Below are 12,993 nucleotides of genomic sequence, written 5' to 3' on the forward strand. Positions count from 1 at the left end.
TACCAATGTTTTGTTAAATTTAGGGTCTAAAGAGCCCATGCTTTGAACGCCTTTGCACAGGATCAGCTGGCGAGCATTGTTGCAGCAAAAGTATATCTTCCCTCATTAGAGACCTGAAGCAGCCATGTTTGGTGGAACAGAAGCCAGAACAAAGGGGGTTCTGGCTTTCCCCCCCCCCCCAAATTTCCCCACATGCAGTGAAAGTGATATCCTCAATGACATACCAATCTCATTGTATTGACCACAATCTTCCATCATTCAAGGATATAGTAAAAAAATGGTTCTGCAGGCTGGCTGCTGGTTAATACACTGGACGGAATCAGTTAGTAACGAATCTAGAGGCTTCCCAATCAGCTAGCATCAAATCCTGCAACCACAGATTTGACGGTAACTGATTGGGAAGCCAGTTTTTGCCAATTCATGATTGGAGAGGGAACAAATACTGTGGCAGCAGAGGCACCTGTTAAGGCCATGTAGACAGGAAATTGAGTTCCCTCTGTGGTGGGCAGCATGTTTGTAAGTCTGTCACCTCTCACTGCATGCCCCACTTCCTCACCAAATACAATGGACCAGAACATAAAGAAATGAGATTTAACTGTGGAGTTTTAAAAAAAACATGAAAAAACAAACAAAAAAAATCATAAAAGACAACAGAAATCCAACCAAACAATCCACCAACATCGATTCTTGCCAAAATAAAAGCTTCTACATCCACTTCACCAACATCTGTGGGCTAAATAGCAATATAAACAATGTGCAGCACCACCTGCAATCATCTAAACCAGAATTACTATTCCTATCAGAACACTAACTGGCAACCTCAACTGCCCAAACTACACATTACAGTTCTTTTTGCCACAAGGGCGGCACTTGTGCATTCATCAGAGCTGACATACCATGCCAGAGGCTACAAATCCTTGAGTCCCCACTGTACGATCCGCTTTGGCTCAAAATTTCCCTACTACCAAATCAACCTGCCCTTTTCATATGCTCTCTATCACTCTCCAAAATCTCTTAACCACTCTAACCTCTTCAACTCTCTCTCTCTCTAAAGCTCAATTTCTGTAGTCAAAATACTCCAATAGTAAGGTCATCCTTTTTCAGGACTTCAATGTCCACAACTCATATTGGCTTCCCTCCTTCAGTTTCACTGATCAACACCAGACAAGGATGCTGAGGTGTTTGCCATCAGCAATGACCTATCTCAGATCATCAAGCTTCTTACAAGTATACCTGACAACCCTATTCAATTTGCCAACACACTTGACCTCTTCCTTACAAGCTCCCCTTCCAAGTATACTTGGAAGGGGAGCTTGTTAGGAGGAAGTTGTCGGTTCACCTCTTGCAGCTTGGATCACAACCTCATACAAGTCTCTTTTGCCACTGAACACCTTCACTCACCAGTTTACATTCTCATGTTTGACACTACAAGGGTGCCAACTGCGAAGACCTCTGTGATGTCTATTCTTCCTTCCTATGGTCTGACTACTGATTCAGTTCTTATGATCCAAACCTACTCAGACCTAATAACAGAAATTAGGTCTCATTCCTTTACAACAACAGTTATAAAAGAATCATCCCCAAATCCATGTCAGACTTTGAAAGGGCCAAATGCTGCAAACTTGCCTCCTTCCCAAATGGCAGATGCTCCTTCTGGTCCCTTGCAAAGGCCATTAGGCACAACTTCTGCCCATCCAGGTTTCCACCACTCTCACATCTGGAGGGTACTATGGTTACTTCACCTAAAGACAAGGCTAACTTACTGATATCACTCTTCTCTTCGAATTCTTGCACTGATGACCCAGGCAAAGTTACCTCCATTCCACAAAAAACAGCTCCTTTCGTGTCACTTTCTGTCTTCCGACAAAAAGAAATCTGAAGAATTGTTAATAACCTGAACACAAACAGGGCATCTGGTCCTGATGGTATCCCACCTATTGTGTTAAAAAATTGTGTCCCAGAACTAATACCTATTCTATATTGCCTCATCAATCTATCCTATTTACCTGGCAACATGAAAACAGGTCCACATCCAGCCCACCCCGAAACTCGTTAGTTATAAGTCAACCAACAATTGCTCTCACTTCTGTTCTCTCTAAAATTATGGAGAAGGTCACCAAAAACCAACTCTTGAACCACCTAGAAACATACCAGCTAATCAGTGATCAGCAGTATGGATTCTGCCACTCGCGATCTACAACTGATCTTGCTTTCGCCACCCATCTCTGTACTCAAGTCATGGAAAAATTTGGAGAAACTCATGTGGTCCTTCGACATTTCAAGGGCATTTGATTGGGTTTGGTACAGGGGACTACTTAACGAACTGCCATCCATGGTCTGCCTTCCACATTCTGCAACTGGATCGCCAACTTTCTCACTGGTCACTCACTATTGCCATGGTGGATGGTTTCCTCTCCTCAGATTTCCACACCAATGCAGAAGTATCATGGGGTTCTGTTCTTTCACCTACTCTCTTCCTCTTGTATAAATGACTTGCTCTCACAGACTTCCAATCCTATCTCCATAGCTTTGCTGATGACAGTACACTCCATTTCTCCTTTTCATTTGACAAACCTTGTAGTTCTCAAGTATGAGAATCCTCAAGATCTATCACGACCAGTGACCTGAACTCAGATCTCCTAACTATATCCAAGTGGGGACAAGGATAACCTTGTAATCTTCAGCAACTAAAACTCAGTGTCCTGTCTGATCTCTCACAAGAAAGAGCTTGTACCCCCCCCCCCACCCTCCACTTACCTTCAATAATACCGAATATCCAAACATGATCAGATTTCTCTTCTTGGTCTTACCTACACCTCCGATCATTCCTGGAATAACCACATTTCAACTATAGCTTCTGCAGCTACCAAAAAACTTGACATACTTTTCTGCACAAGACACTATTTCACACCGCCACAGCTGCTAATACTGTGCAAATCCAAATCTTCTCTAAGGTCGCTCGATTCTATCCAGAAGACAGCAATCTGGCTAATTAATGATCCCTTTCTTTCTCTCTCTCACGTACCCACTTCAATCCCTCTCTCGCAGAAGTTGTTTCTGCCTTATGCCTCTTCTACAGATACTTTCATGGACAGTGCTTTGCTGAACTGGCCACTATTATTCCTCCACTATCCTCTAAAATCATTAAACCATGAGTCACTGCTAACCAACACTCTTTTACTGTCCATCTTGAAACTCATCGAACTAACTTCGCTACCTCCACTTTCATTCCATCTACTTCTGTTCTTTGGAACAGTCTCTCCCACTCTGCCTTCCCCAAAGATTACAAACCTCAGCTGTTCAAGCAAAATGTGAACAGATTCCTCCTTTCTTCTATTCCTCTTGCCTACACACAGCACTAATATGCTATAGGTCATGTGACCTTTTGTGTGTGTGTGTGTGTGTGTGTGTGTGTGGATCAGATAAAAAATAAATAAATAATACAAGCTAGAAAAAACTAATTATTCTATATGGAAGCCATTACAAATCTGAAAGACTATTTTTGGAGTTGGTAGCCACAAGACAGTACTCATCTAATCTGAACAGTATGGCTGCATTAATTCACCCAACAATATGTTGACTATAACAATATGAACAGTATTCACTGTATATTTGGTTGTAGTGTTGTATTTCAGGAAAGTGCTTTGAATTCCAAAGATGCCTGGAATTTTCAATACTTACAGCAAAACATTCACAACTTTAATACTGCTAAAATGACATGAATGACAACCAAAATCAATATCTACATGTAAGTACAAAATGCAACCACCTTCTGACGATTATTTCAAAGTCATAGAAGCTACAGATGTTTATCTGAAAAAGCTAAGGAGTGGGGGGAGCATATTGGATTACTAATATCTACTGATTTGCATACAATGTCCATTTGATCTTATGAACTATAACAGTAAAGTATAATAGTTCACTTGCTGTGGTACACCACACAGATGTTTAATGATATGCCCATCTGTTAATGGGTGAACACTGCTTTTGATACACAATGTGATCATCTTTAAGTGGTCAACACTAATGTTTCCCTTCTTGACAATGATATATCACACCTTCACATAACAATCAGCACTTATAGATTATATGTAATCTGTAAATTATGTACCCCCACCACAAAAGTACTCAATCTTTACTTCAAACATACAACTCACCATAATAATAATATGTTTATTATTGTGTTAAATTTCTCTGCTTGAACAAGCATACACTTATTTGGTATTCTATTTTGCATAAACCTACAAGGACATTTAATAATCAGTTTTTAGAAGACACACAGACAAAACATATTTGAATTTCGCACGATATCTTGAAGTTAACACCTGAACTTAATTCATATAGAAAACCAATAATACATATAAAAGATTGGATACTTCAATTTTATATCTATTTATAATCCAATACTATTTAAATTAAGGGGATATTAAATCCCACATTGTTTTAAAACCGAATAAGAAACTCAAAGATTGGAATCAGAGAGTCTCATGCCGAATATAGTATAACTATAAAAGTATCGGCGATTGCTAGCGTGAGCTAATGCAAGTAGTCCCAGTACGCAGTACAATCTCGGGCAACTCGCAGCAAAGGTGGTAAAGTTCTGATGGCTATTCTTGGTATTTTCCATAATGTAAAAACACATTTCCTAGGAAATGTATGCTGTTATTACATTACGGTAGGAGGTCACTACCCAGACCGGTTTCAGCCTTTATTGAGGCTTCATCAGTGAGTAGCTAGACCAAATTAATAATACCAAAGGATATAGCGAAAAGAACTTATATACTCTGCTATACGAGTTGTCAAAAAGGTGCCCCATTAAGTCACTTAAATATAAAGAGCCAACAGCTTCATTTCGGCAATATAAACACTATTTAAATTAGGGGGATATGAAACAATGTGGGATTTAATATCCCCTTAATTTAAATAGTGCTTATATCGCCGAAATGAAGCCTGTTGGCTCTTTATATTTAAGCAATACTATTTATATTATTTATGACAACAAATCGGAGAAATCTGTCTCAAATCTTTACAACAGAAAAGATATGAAACAAAAAGTTGACAAGTGGGTGGGAGAGGGAGAGAGAATAGTAAAAAAGAACACATGTTATGAATACAACACAAGATACAAGTCAGACTGTCTTTTATGCTGGCAGTCAACTTGCATTGAATAGAGAAGATTGGATAAATTTTAGCTTTGCAGTGGTAAAGACTACTACAAAGCTAAAAATCTATTCAGCATTTTAGGCTTGCATACAAGCCAAACAAATTGCATTTTTTAAACACATTTCATTTTCCATAAGATGTTTCACACCAGACACTGAATTTAGTTGCCTACATGATGCATTCTTCTACTTTAAATTTAAAAAAAAAAAGTAAATTATTATTATTATCCTAATACCACCCATGGAGTCAATGATTCATCTAGGAGGCCCCTTTTGTCATACACACAGCTCATACATACACCGTGCCTTAAACACATTAAAATTTTCTGCAGACACCACACTGTTAGCCAGTGTATTCCGAAACTTCACAACTCTCCATTAAAAAAACCTGCTTCTCAATCCCTTGCTCACACCCTCCTTATACAGCTTCCATGAATGACTTCTTGTTCTCCCATGATCCCCCACCATTTTATGAAAAAAATCTTCAACATTAATCCTATAACAACCCCTTACTGACTTGTACATCTCTATCATATCACCCCTTTTCCTCCTATCACTGGACTCTACTGCATCTTCTCAACCTTTCTTCATATTCGACCCAGAAATCCAAAATCACAGTAGTTAACTGTCTCTGGACCCTTTCCAACATCTCTTCATCCTTTTGAAAACCAGGTGAAAGAATCTGTGCACAGTAATCCAATGTGGCCTATTTAAGGCCTTATACAATAGAACCAGAATCGCCTGACTTCTACAAGTCAGTGTCCTCCAGCATTATTGCCAGAATTCGTTCTGTTGTCCTCATGATTTCAGCAATGTGTCTTCTAAATTTTAGATCCTTATCTACCATCACTCCAAGATCTCTTTCCTCCACCTCCAATAATATATCCCCACCAAGCATAAATTCTACACCCATCATTGTTTTCCGATTTTAAAACCTTACATTTTGCAACACTGAACTGGCATCCCCACTGTTGTGACCATTCACTCAATCTATTCAAATCTTCTTTAAGGCCATAACATACAAGTTAAACAGCAATGGCCATAAAGCAGACCCCCCCACCAAAAGAACACCACTAGTGACTTTCCTCTTCCAGGATATCCCCCCCCTCCCCTCTCTCTCACACACCCACAACTTGCTAATACCTATCAGATGGCCAATCTCCAATCCATGCACCAATTTAATATCCAATCCCATCCACTCAGTTCTGACTCTCAAATTATCATGTGGTAACCTATCAAAAGTCTTTGCAAAATCAAAGTATACTACTGTGTATCCATCTCTTTCATCCAATGCAGCTGTTATCTTATTGCAATAAGTAAGTATATTACTAATAATATTTAGTATATTACTAAAACATGACCTCCCTTTAGCAAATTTGAGCTGTTCATCAAAGATGATACTACTGTTGTCAACCCAATTCTGGATTCTGGTTCTCACTAGCTTCTCCAACACTTTAACCACAACATCTGATACACGGACTGGCCATTAAATTGATGATTGTGCTCTGTTGCCTCCCTTATGAAGTGGTACAATCTTGCTTTCATTCCGCTCCTTTGGAACTTGACCCAATGAAGACTCATATTAAACAAATATGTCAAGGCAGATGTCAACTCCCTGGCACATTCATTCATATACATGGTGATAGATCATTGAATCCCATATACCTCATGCTCACTCATAGTTTCTATTAGTCATCATCCACTGCTCTTAAATTCTCCATTGTGTAACATTCACAAGGATGAAAGGCCTTCATGAACTGCTTATTAAATATCTCAACTATATCCATTTTCTCCAATCAATGCCATTCTACCATAATCATTCTTTTTTTTGCTGGCTACTTATTGAAAGAACTCCCTAGGTTTCCCCCCCCCCCTTCCGGCTTCATTAGCTAACTGCTGCTCATACTGCATTTTTGTTACCCTTAACAACTGAGTCACCCTCCTTGCCTGTTCTTTATACTTTTTATGGAATTGATTATTACCACTCATCTTATGTTGCCTCCACAATGCCTCTTTTCTCTGAGTGCATTCTTAATCTCTTTATTTATCCATTTCATACCTTATATAATCTTCTGACCTTTGGAATACATTTAGACATTGCTTCTACTAGACAGTTCTTGAATATCAACCAAGCAGCATTGATCTCCTTTCCACCCAACTCCTCATTCCATACTACAAGCAGTCTCCTAAACTTCTCATAATCACCAGCCTTGTAATTCCCCCATATACCCTTTCCTAACAGAAGACCTCACGTGGCTGGAAAACCACCCATGTAATCACTTCGTGATGATGCTCACCAACTAGAAGGAGAATCTGATACCTCTGATACATACTACATACTGCCTGAAGGACCCTCAAAAACTTGAGAAACTCAAATTCATTGCTTCTGGTTGCTATCGCATCATCCCAATCTATATGGCCATAATTAAAATCACCCAAAATTTACAAACAGATCATGGGGATGGCTACAGGAGAATCTCCTTTTCCCCAATAGTGGCAAACTGCAATTAATACTCACTACAGCGAACATATACAGACCATAAAAGTAGTCTGTGATTGTGAACAATTTGATGCAGAAATTGTTTCACTATGACAACAGGGTTTTGGTAACGATTTTCTGAGAGTTTGTTATAATGAGCAAGTTTTTTTTTTCATAACAGTGAGAGTCAACTGTATCGATATCCATGGCATATGGAAAAAGTTATTTCTCAACACACATATGAAACAACACGGAATGGATATACTAACCATAGAATTCTATGAGACAATACAAAGTTATTGTTTAAAAGTTCCAAGACACAACCCTAATTGTGAATCACAATCATGGTTTTTTCATCAAATATTTGGGAAAATAAATTAAATGTGTACTTAAATAATTATATAGAAAAAATACACATACTTAAATGTGTATTTTTTCAACAGAGAGGGTTAATGAAGCTTTCATTGTGATTAATGTCCTTTGCCTTACTGACTGAGAAGGATATATTGTATTTAAAGTTTCCAAATATTTTGAATATATCTATTTGAAAATTCAAGATTCAAAACTTTATTTCCCATTTTTAAACTGGATGAAATTGTTTAAAATTTATAGAATTTTATGAAGAAAGAATTATATGCTTTGGTAATATTATATGTTATGCATTTCAGCTTCAAGCATGCAATACTTGGGATTTCTGCGGTCACATCACTACAAATCATTATGAAACATATCATGTATGTACTTGTCCAGCTAATCATATATGTATTATGGCTAATCGTCAGACAATACATATACTAGAGCCACTGTATGAAGGCCAAGCATATAGAGGACTGTGTACACCCTATAATCCATGAAAGGAAAAGAAAATTTGTATTTTTTTTTTTCTCCAGTCTACCAAAACAAAAACAAAAATAAATTATAGTCAAATGCAATAAGCAGCAATTGCATGTGTCCAGTACTTTCTATTAACAACAACCTGTTAACAAATTAAGTTAACTTTTTGGTCATGTACAGCTGTAAAACTCATAACATTCAATTTTAAACAGGATTAATTATAACAGTTTTTTTTTTTTAAATAATACTGATGCACCCACATACACTTATATGAATGCATGAGCACAATGGAACCAGAAAACTAATATTATGACAATCAAAGGTCCATTTCAAGCAGATTGTTCTTTTTCTTCCAATAATTCTTAATCTGAAACATTTCATTATTTAAGAATCAAAAATGTTTGGCAAATTTCATGTTATTATGGACAGAATGTTATTTTGTAATTTTATTACACTTTTTCCCCCTGTGTGGTGTCATGTAATATCATATCAATGACAAAATGTGAATGTACAAATTTCACGGCATTATTAAACGGAATGATATAAAATTAAGAGAACAACATATCAGAATGCCACTCCAGCAGGCACAAATATTTTTCCATTTTAAAGAAGGCTGAGAAAGCCTTGAAGATAGCTCAACAGTTATATACTATAATAAATAACAGCTGAGTTAGATAAGGAAAATGGCTACAACACAACACAACTATGTAAACTGGGGCAAAGGAGAATAAAAACGAATTTGGATTATTCTGGCTTTCTGCCATAGCCATAGTAAAGTCTAGGAGAATGCAAGTGACCAGTAGTGTATTACATGGCTCTGTGCTTACAGTGCTGCTGTTCATTTTCATTACTGACATTTGGGATTTGAAAGGGAATGGAATATCCAGCTGTTTGTTGATGATGAGATAAGAAGGGTAATAGTAAATGAAACTGATATAGTAATCTGAAAGGAGAATCTGGACAGACTAACAATGTCAGCAGAGCAGTTTACTAGGAGTTACCAGTTCAATGTTGCAAAGTGTAAATTATGCATTTTGAATTGAGGAGGCTAAAGCTATATATTACAATGATGGAACTGCGCTGCAATAAATTTATATGTCTAGGATCTGACTGAGACAGTGGTTAAGGAATTGAACTTCAGGAGAAATACGAGGGTGGATTGAAAAGTTCTCGGCCTAACAATGAAAAAATGAATTTATAATTTCAAAATTATTTTTATTTTTCAACATAATCTTCCTTAAGACTAATACATTTATTCCAGCGATGTTCCAGCACCATTATCCCTGTAGTGGTTCTCAGTAAGATCTACAAAATACCACTCTACAGCCGCAATCACCTCTTGATTCAAAGAAAAATGCTGACCAGTGAGGAAGAGTTCAGTTTTGGGAAGAGATAGAAGTCAGAGGGAGTCAAATCTGGGGAATAGGGTGGATGTTCCAACAATTCATAGTGCAGATCTCTCAATTTTACCATTGCCAAAACATCTTTGTGGGCAGGTGAATTGTCCTGATGAAAGCTGATTTTTTTCTTCTGCAAACTGGGTCTTTTCTCATGAATTTTTTCGTCAAGTCTGGTTAAAAGATCAGAATAATATTCCCCGGTTATTGTTTTACCCTTTTCAAGATAATTAACAAACAAAATACCTTTAGCATCCCAAAACACCGATGCCATGACCTTTCCTGCTGGTGAAACCGACTTTGTCTTCTTTGGCGCTGAACCAGCTTCTGTCCACTGTTTTGACTGCTGTTTGGATTCTGGTGTGTAATGGTGAATCCAAGTCTCATCCATAATAATAAATCGATGTACAAAATCAGTGTTATTCTTGTTAAAACGCTCTAAGCACTGTTCAAAGATTTTCATGCGAGTGTGTTTTTGATTTGCTAACAGCACCCATGTTGAGCAAAGATTTTTCATTTGCAATTCATGCAAAATATATCCTACACATTCTTTTGAAATTCTCAACAATTTCTGAGACTACAGAGACATTTCTTTTGAAATGTCTCTATAGTCTCAGCAATTTCACGCACTTTGATTCACGATCATCCAATACCATATTTGCACTTGATCAATGATTTCTGATGTTGTTATACTTTTTGGACGTCCTTTGCGTGGCTCATCCGCAAGGCTGGCGTGGCCATGTTTAAACTCGGAAATTATGAACTTCGAATAAATTTCTTTTGCCATTAAACAATCTTTTACTGCATGATACTCGATTTTATCCATTTCAAGGGATACAGACAACAGTTTTGCTTCAGACAGCTGTATAAAACAAACTACTTGATAGAATGACTTTCAATTTCACATGGATGCTTATGACAGATGTGCCAACTTAGGAAAAAAAAGCTTTGCCAATAGTGTTGCCATCTATGGTCAAGGCCGAGAACTTTTCAGACCACCCTCGTATTGCAAAGGTGAGCAGAAAAGCAAAAATGATCACATGGATTTGAAAAACACACTGACAAAACGGATAAGGAAGTAATCCCTCTTTATACGGCCTGATATAATCACAATCTGGACTACAATGTTCAGATTTCTTGACTTGAGTTTTGGAAATGAAAATGAGAATGATCCAGAGTATAACAAATCTGTGGAATTTTCGATTTTATGAGGGTTAAAGGTTTCTGCAGAGTGAAAACTCAGCTAATAGGTGTAAAAGAGGAGATACAATAGAAACATGCAAGAGTTGCTAAAAGAGTTTTGCAGGAGAGGAAAGAATACAGTGTTATCTATGGAATATGAGTACAAGTATGCTAAACAGGTATGCGAGGACTAGAGTTTATGGGAATAATATACGTAGAATAGGTTGCACGATGCAGTACAGAGAGTGAATTTCCTGTGATGAATGACAAGACACCAATAACAAAGAATGCTGAAAAAGTCTTGAGGTTGATAATGTCAACACTTTTTTGATGGCCAATCATGGACCTTATCGCCACACTTTCTTCAAGAAGAAAGTGTGGTGATAAGGATAAAATAAAAACATCTTGGAACAGCCTAGAAATTCCATCTTCTGTTGGATACTTGCATTGAAGAAAAGGATACTGCAGCATAATAATTCTCATATTTATGTAATTATACTACCCCAAACATGGCATTACATATTTGTAATACTCTCTCTATTCAGTAAACATTGCTCCATCACTTCTATTTTTTCTATCAAAGACGGTCAAAGCTTGAGACTATCTGCAGAATACTATCAAGGCTATAAAGTTTGACTGCCTAACAGTAAAAGTCATTGACAAAAATGACTTTTATTTTATCAGCAAGAAGGATAAGCAATTATACTTACATTTTTACACTGTTGGAACTAAAACACATAGGTGTTTTTCAGCTTATTTAATATAGCAATAAAGGAGAAGCTTTGTCTCAATTGTATCACTGATAAATATACCTTGTCCTCCATTACTGAGCTGCTGTTTGCTGTTCATGATACCTGGCTGTTTCATGCATTTACAACGATTGAAAATACAAAGTATGCTATATTGTGATATGAGAAGAACAGCTGATAGACACGTGGGAAAAAGAACACTTTAGGAGAAGTGAGAAAGGAATGGAGAGTTCTCAAGAATTTTGTTAAAAAATAAATACAAGGAAGGAGTACTGGTTTTCTGGAGTTTCTGCTATTTTGAAAGTTTCTATAGATAAATTAATTTATTTTAAGATATATATGAACTTTTGTGGTTGGTAATTGTGATCCCAGCCTTTTGTGGTTAGCAACCGAAAACTATATAATATTATTTATGGACCTGACAACTGTCAAATAGAAAATGAGTATGTTCTTCTCGTTGATGATAGACTGTTAAATCTTATGAAAATAATAATTAATGTATTTAATTACCACTTAAATAGAGATTAAATATAGTTACAATAAGATATAGCTGAAGGTACAAGTATGGATTTTTATCAGTCTCTCTCTCTCTCATTCTGTGTGTGTGTGTTCTATCTCTTTTTTGGGAAACCTCCACTAAACCAGAATGTTCAAAAATTGCCCTGAAATGTATGAATTTAAGAACAAGACATCAATTTTTTTTAAATACTCATACTTTGTGAGTGCATGCATGTATTTGATTCATGTGCTAAATTAAATATGCTAGCTTTTGTCTCTACAGGAGATTTAAAAATATTATGAGAAAGTACTTAACCCATAATAAAGTGCTAAAAGAGAATCACAATCTGATACATTGAAATGACTGAGAACTTAATCCAAAGTTTCAGGCACATATTCATAGTAAACCAGTGAAAAATTTTCTTTTTGGCTTTCTTCTTTGGAAACATTTCCAACAGAGAAAGAGTAATTAACATTTTGGTCCATGATGTGTGCTTGAAATTTTGTGGTTGTCAAAGACAGTCCAATAATTCTTTTAAAAAATGATATATTTTTTTTTTGGTAATAAGAAAATTCCCATAATAATATTGCTTTAATTCAGGTTGAAATGTGATTTTTACAGAACATGACAGAATTCAAAACGAGATTCAAATTTAACAGGAATCTGCATGAAATATGGATGCACATTTTGT

At 36.7% G+C, this 12,993-nt stretch overlaps 2 protein-coding genes across 8 annotated transcripts in view; one reads left to right on the forward strand and one right to left on the reverse strand.

The window, feature by feature from the left end:
* The window catches only part of LOC150100947 (U-scoloptoxin(11)-Sm7a-like), a 64,496-nt gene extending 55,915 nt beyond the window's left edge, over nucleotides 1-8,581 (forward strand). For both annotated transcript variants that reach the window (XM_090402234.1, XM_090402235.1), the window contains exon 4: nucleotides 8,310-8,581. In XM_090402234.1, the coding sequence (XP_090258360.1) occupies nucleotides 8,310-8,495 (186 nt within the window). In that variant the 3' untranslated portion in view covers nucleotides 8,496-8,581. The remainder of the gene's footprint in view (nucleotides 1-8,309) is intronic.
* LOC150100946 (uncharacterized) overlaps nucleotides 1-12,993 on the reverse strand; it is a 322,775-nt gene that overhangs the window by 72,072 nt on the left and 237,710 nt on the right. The gene's annotated exons all lie outside the window — the stretch shown is intronic.

Source organism: Typopeltis vanoorti, chromosome 12 (genome assembly GCF_054136105.1).
Source record: "Typopeltis vanoorti isolate ZY-2024b chromosome 12, IOZ_Tvanoo_1.0, whole genome shotgun sequence".
NCBI lineage: Eukaryota > Metazoa > Arthropoda > Arachnida > Uropygi > Thelyphonidae > Typopeltis > Typopeltis vanoorti.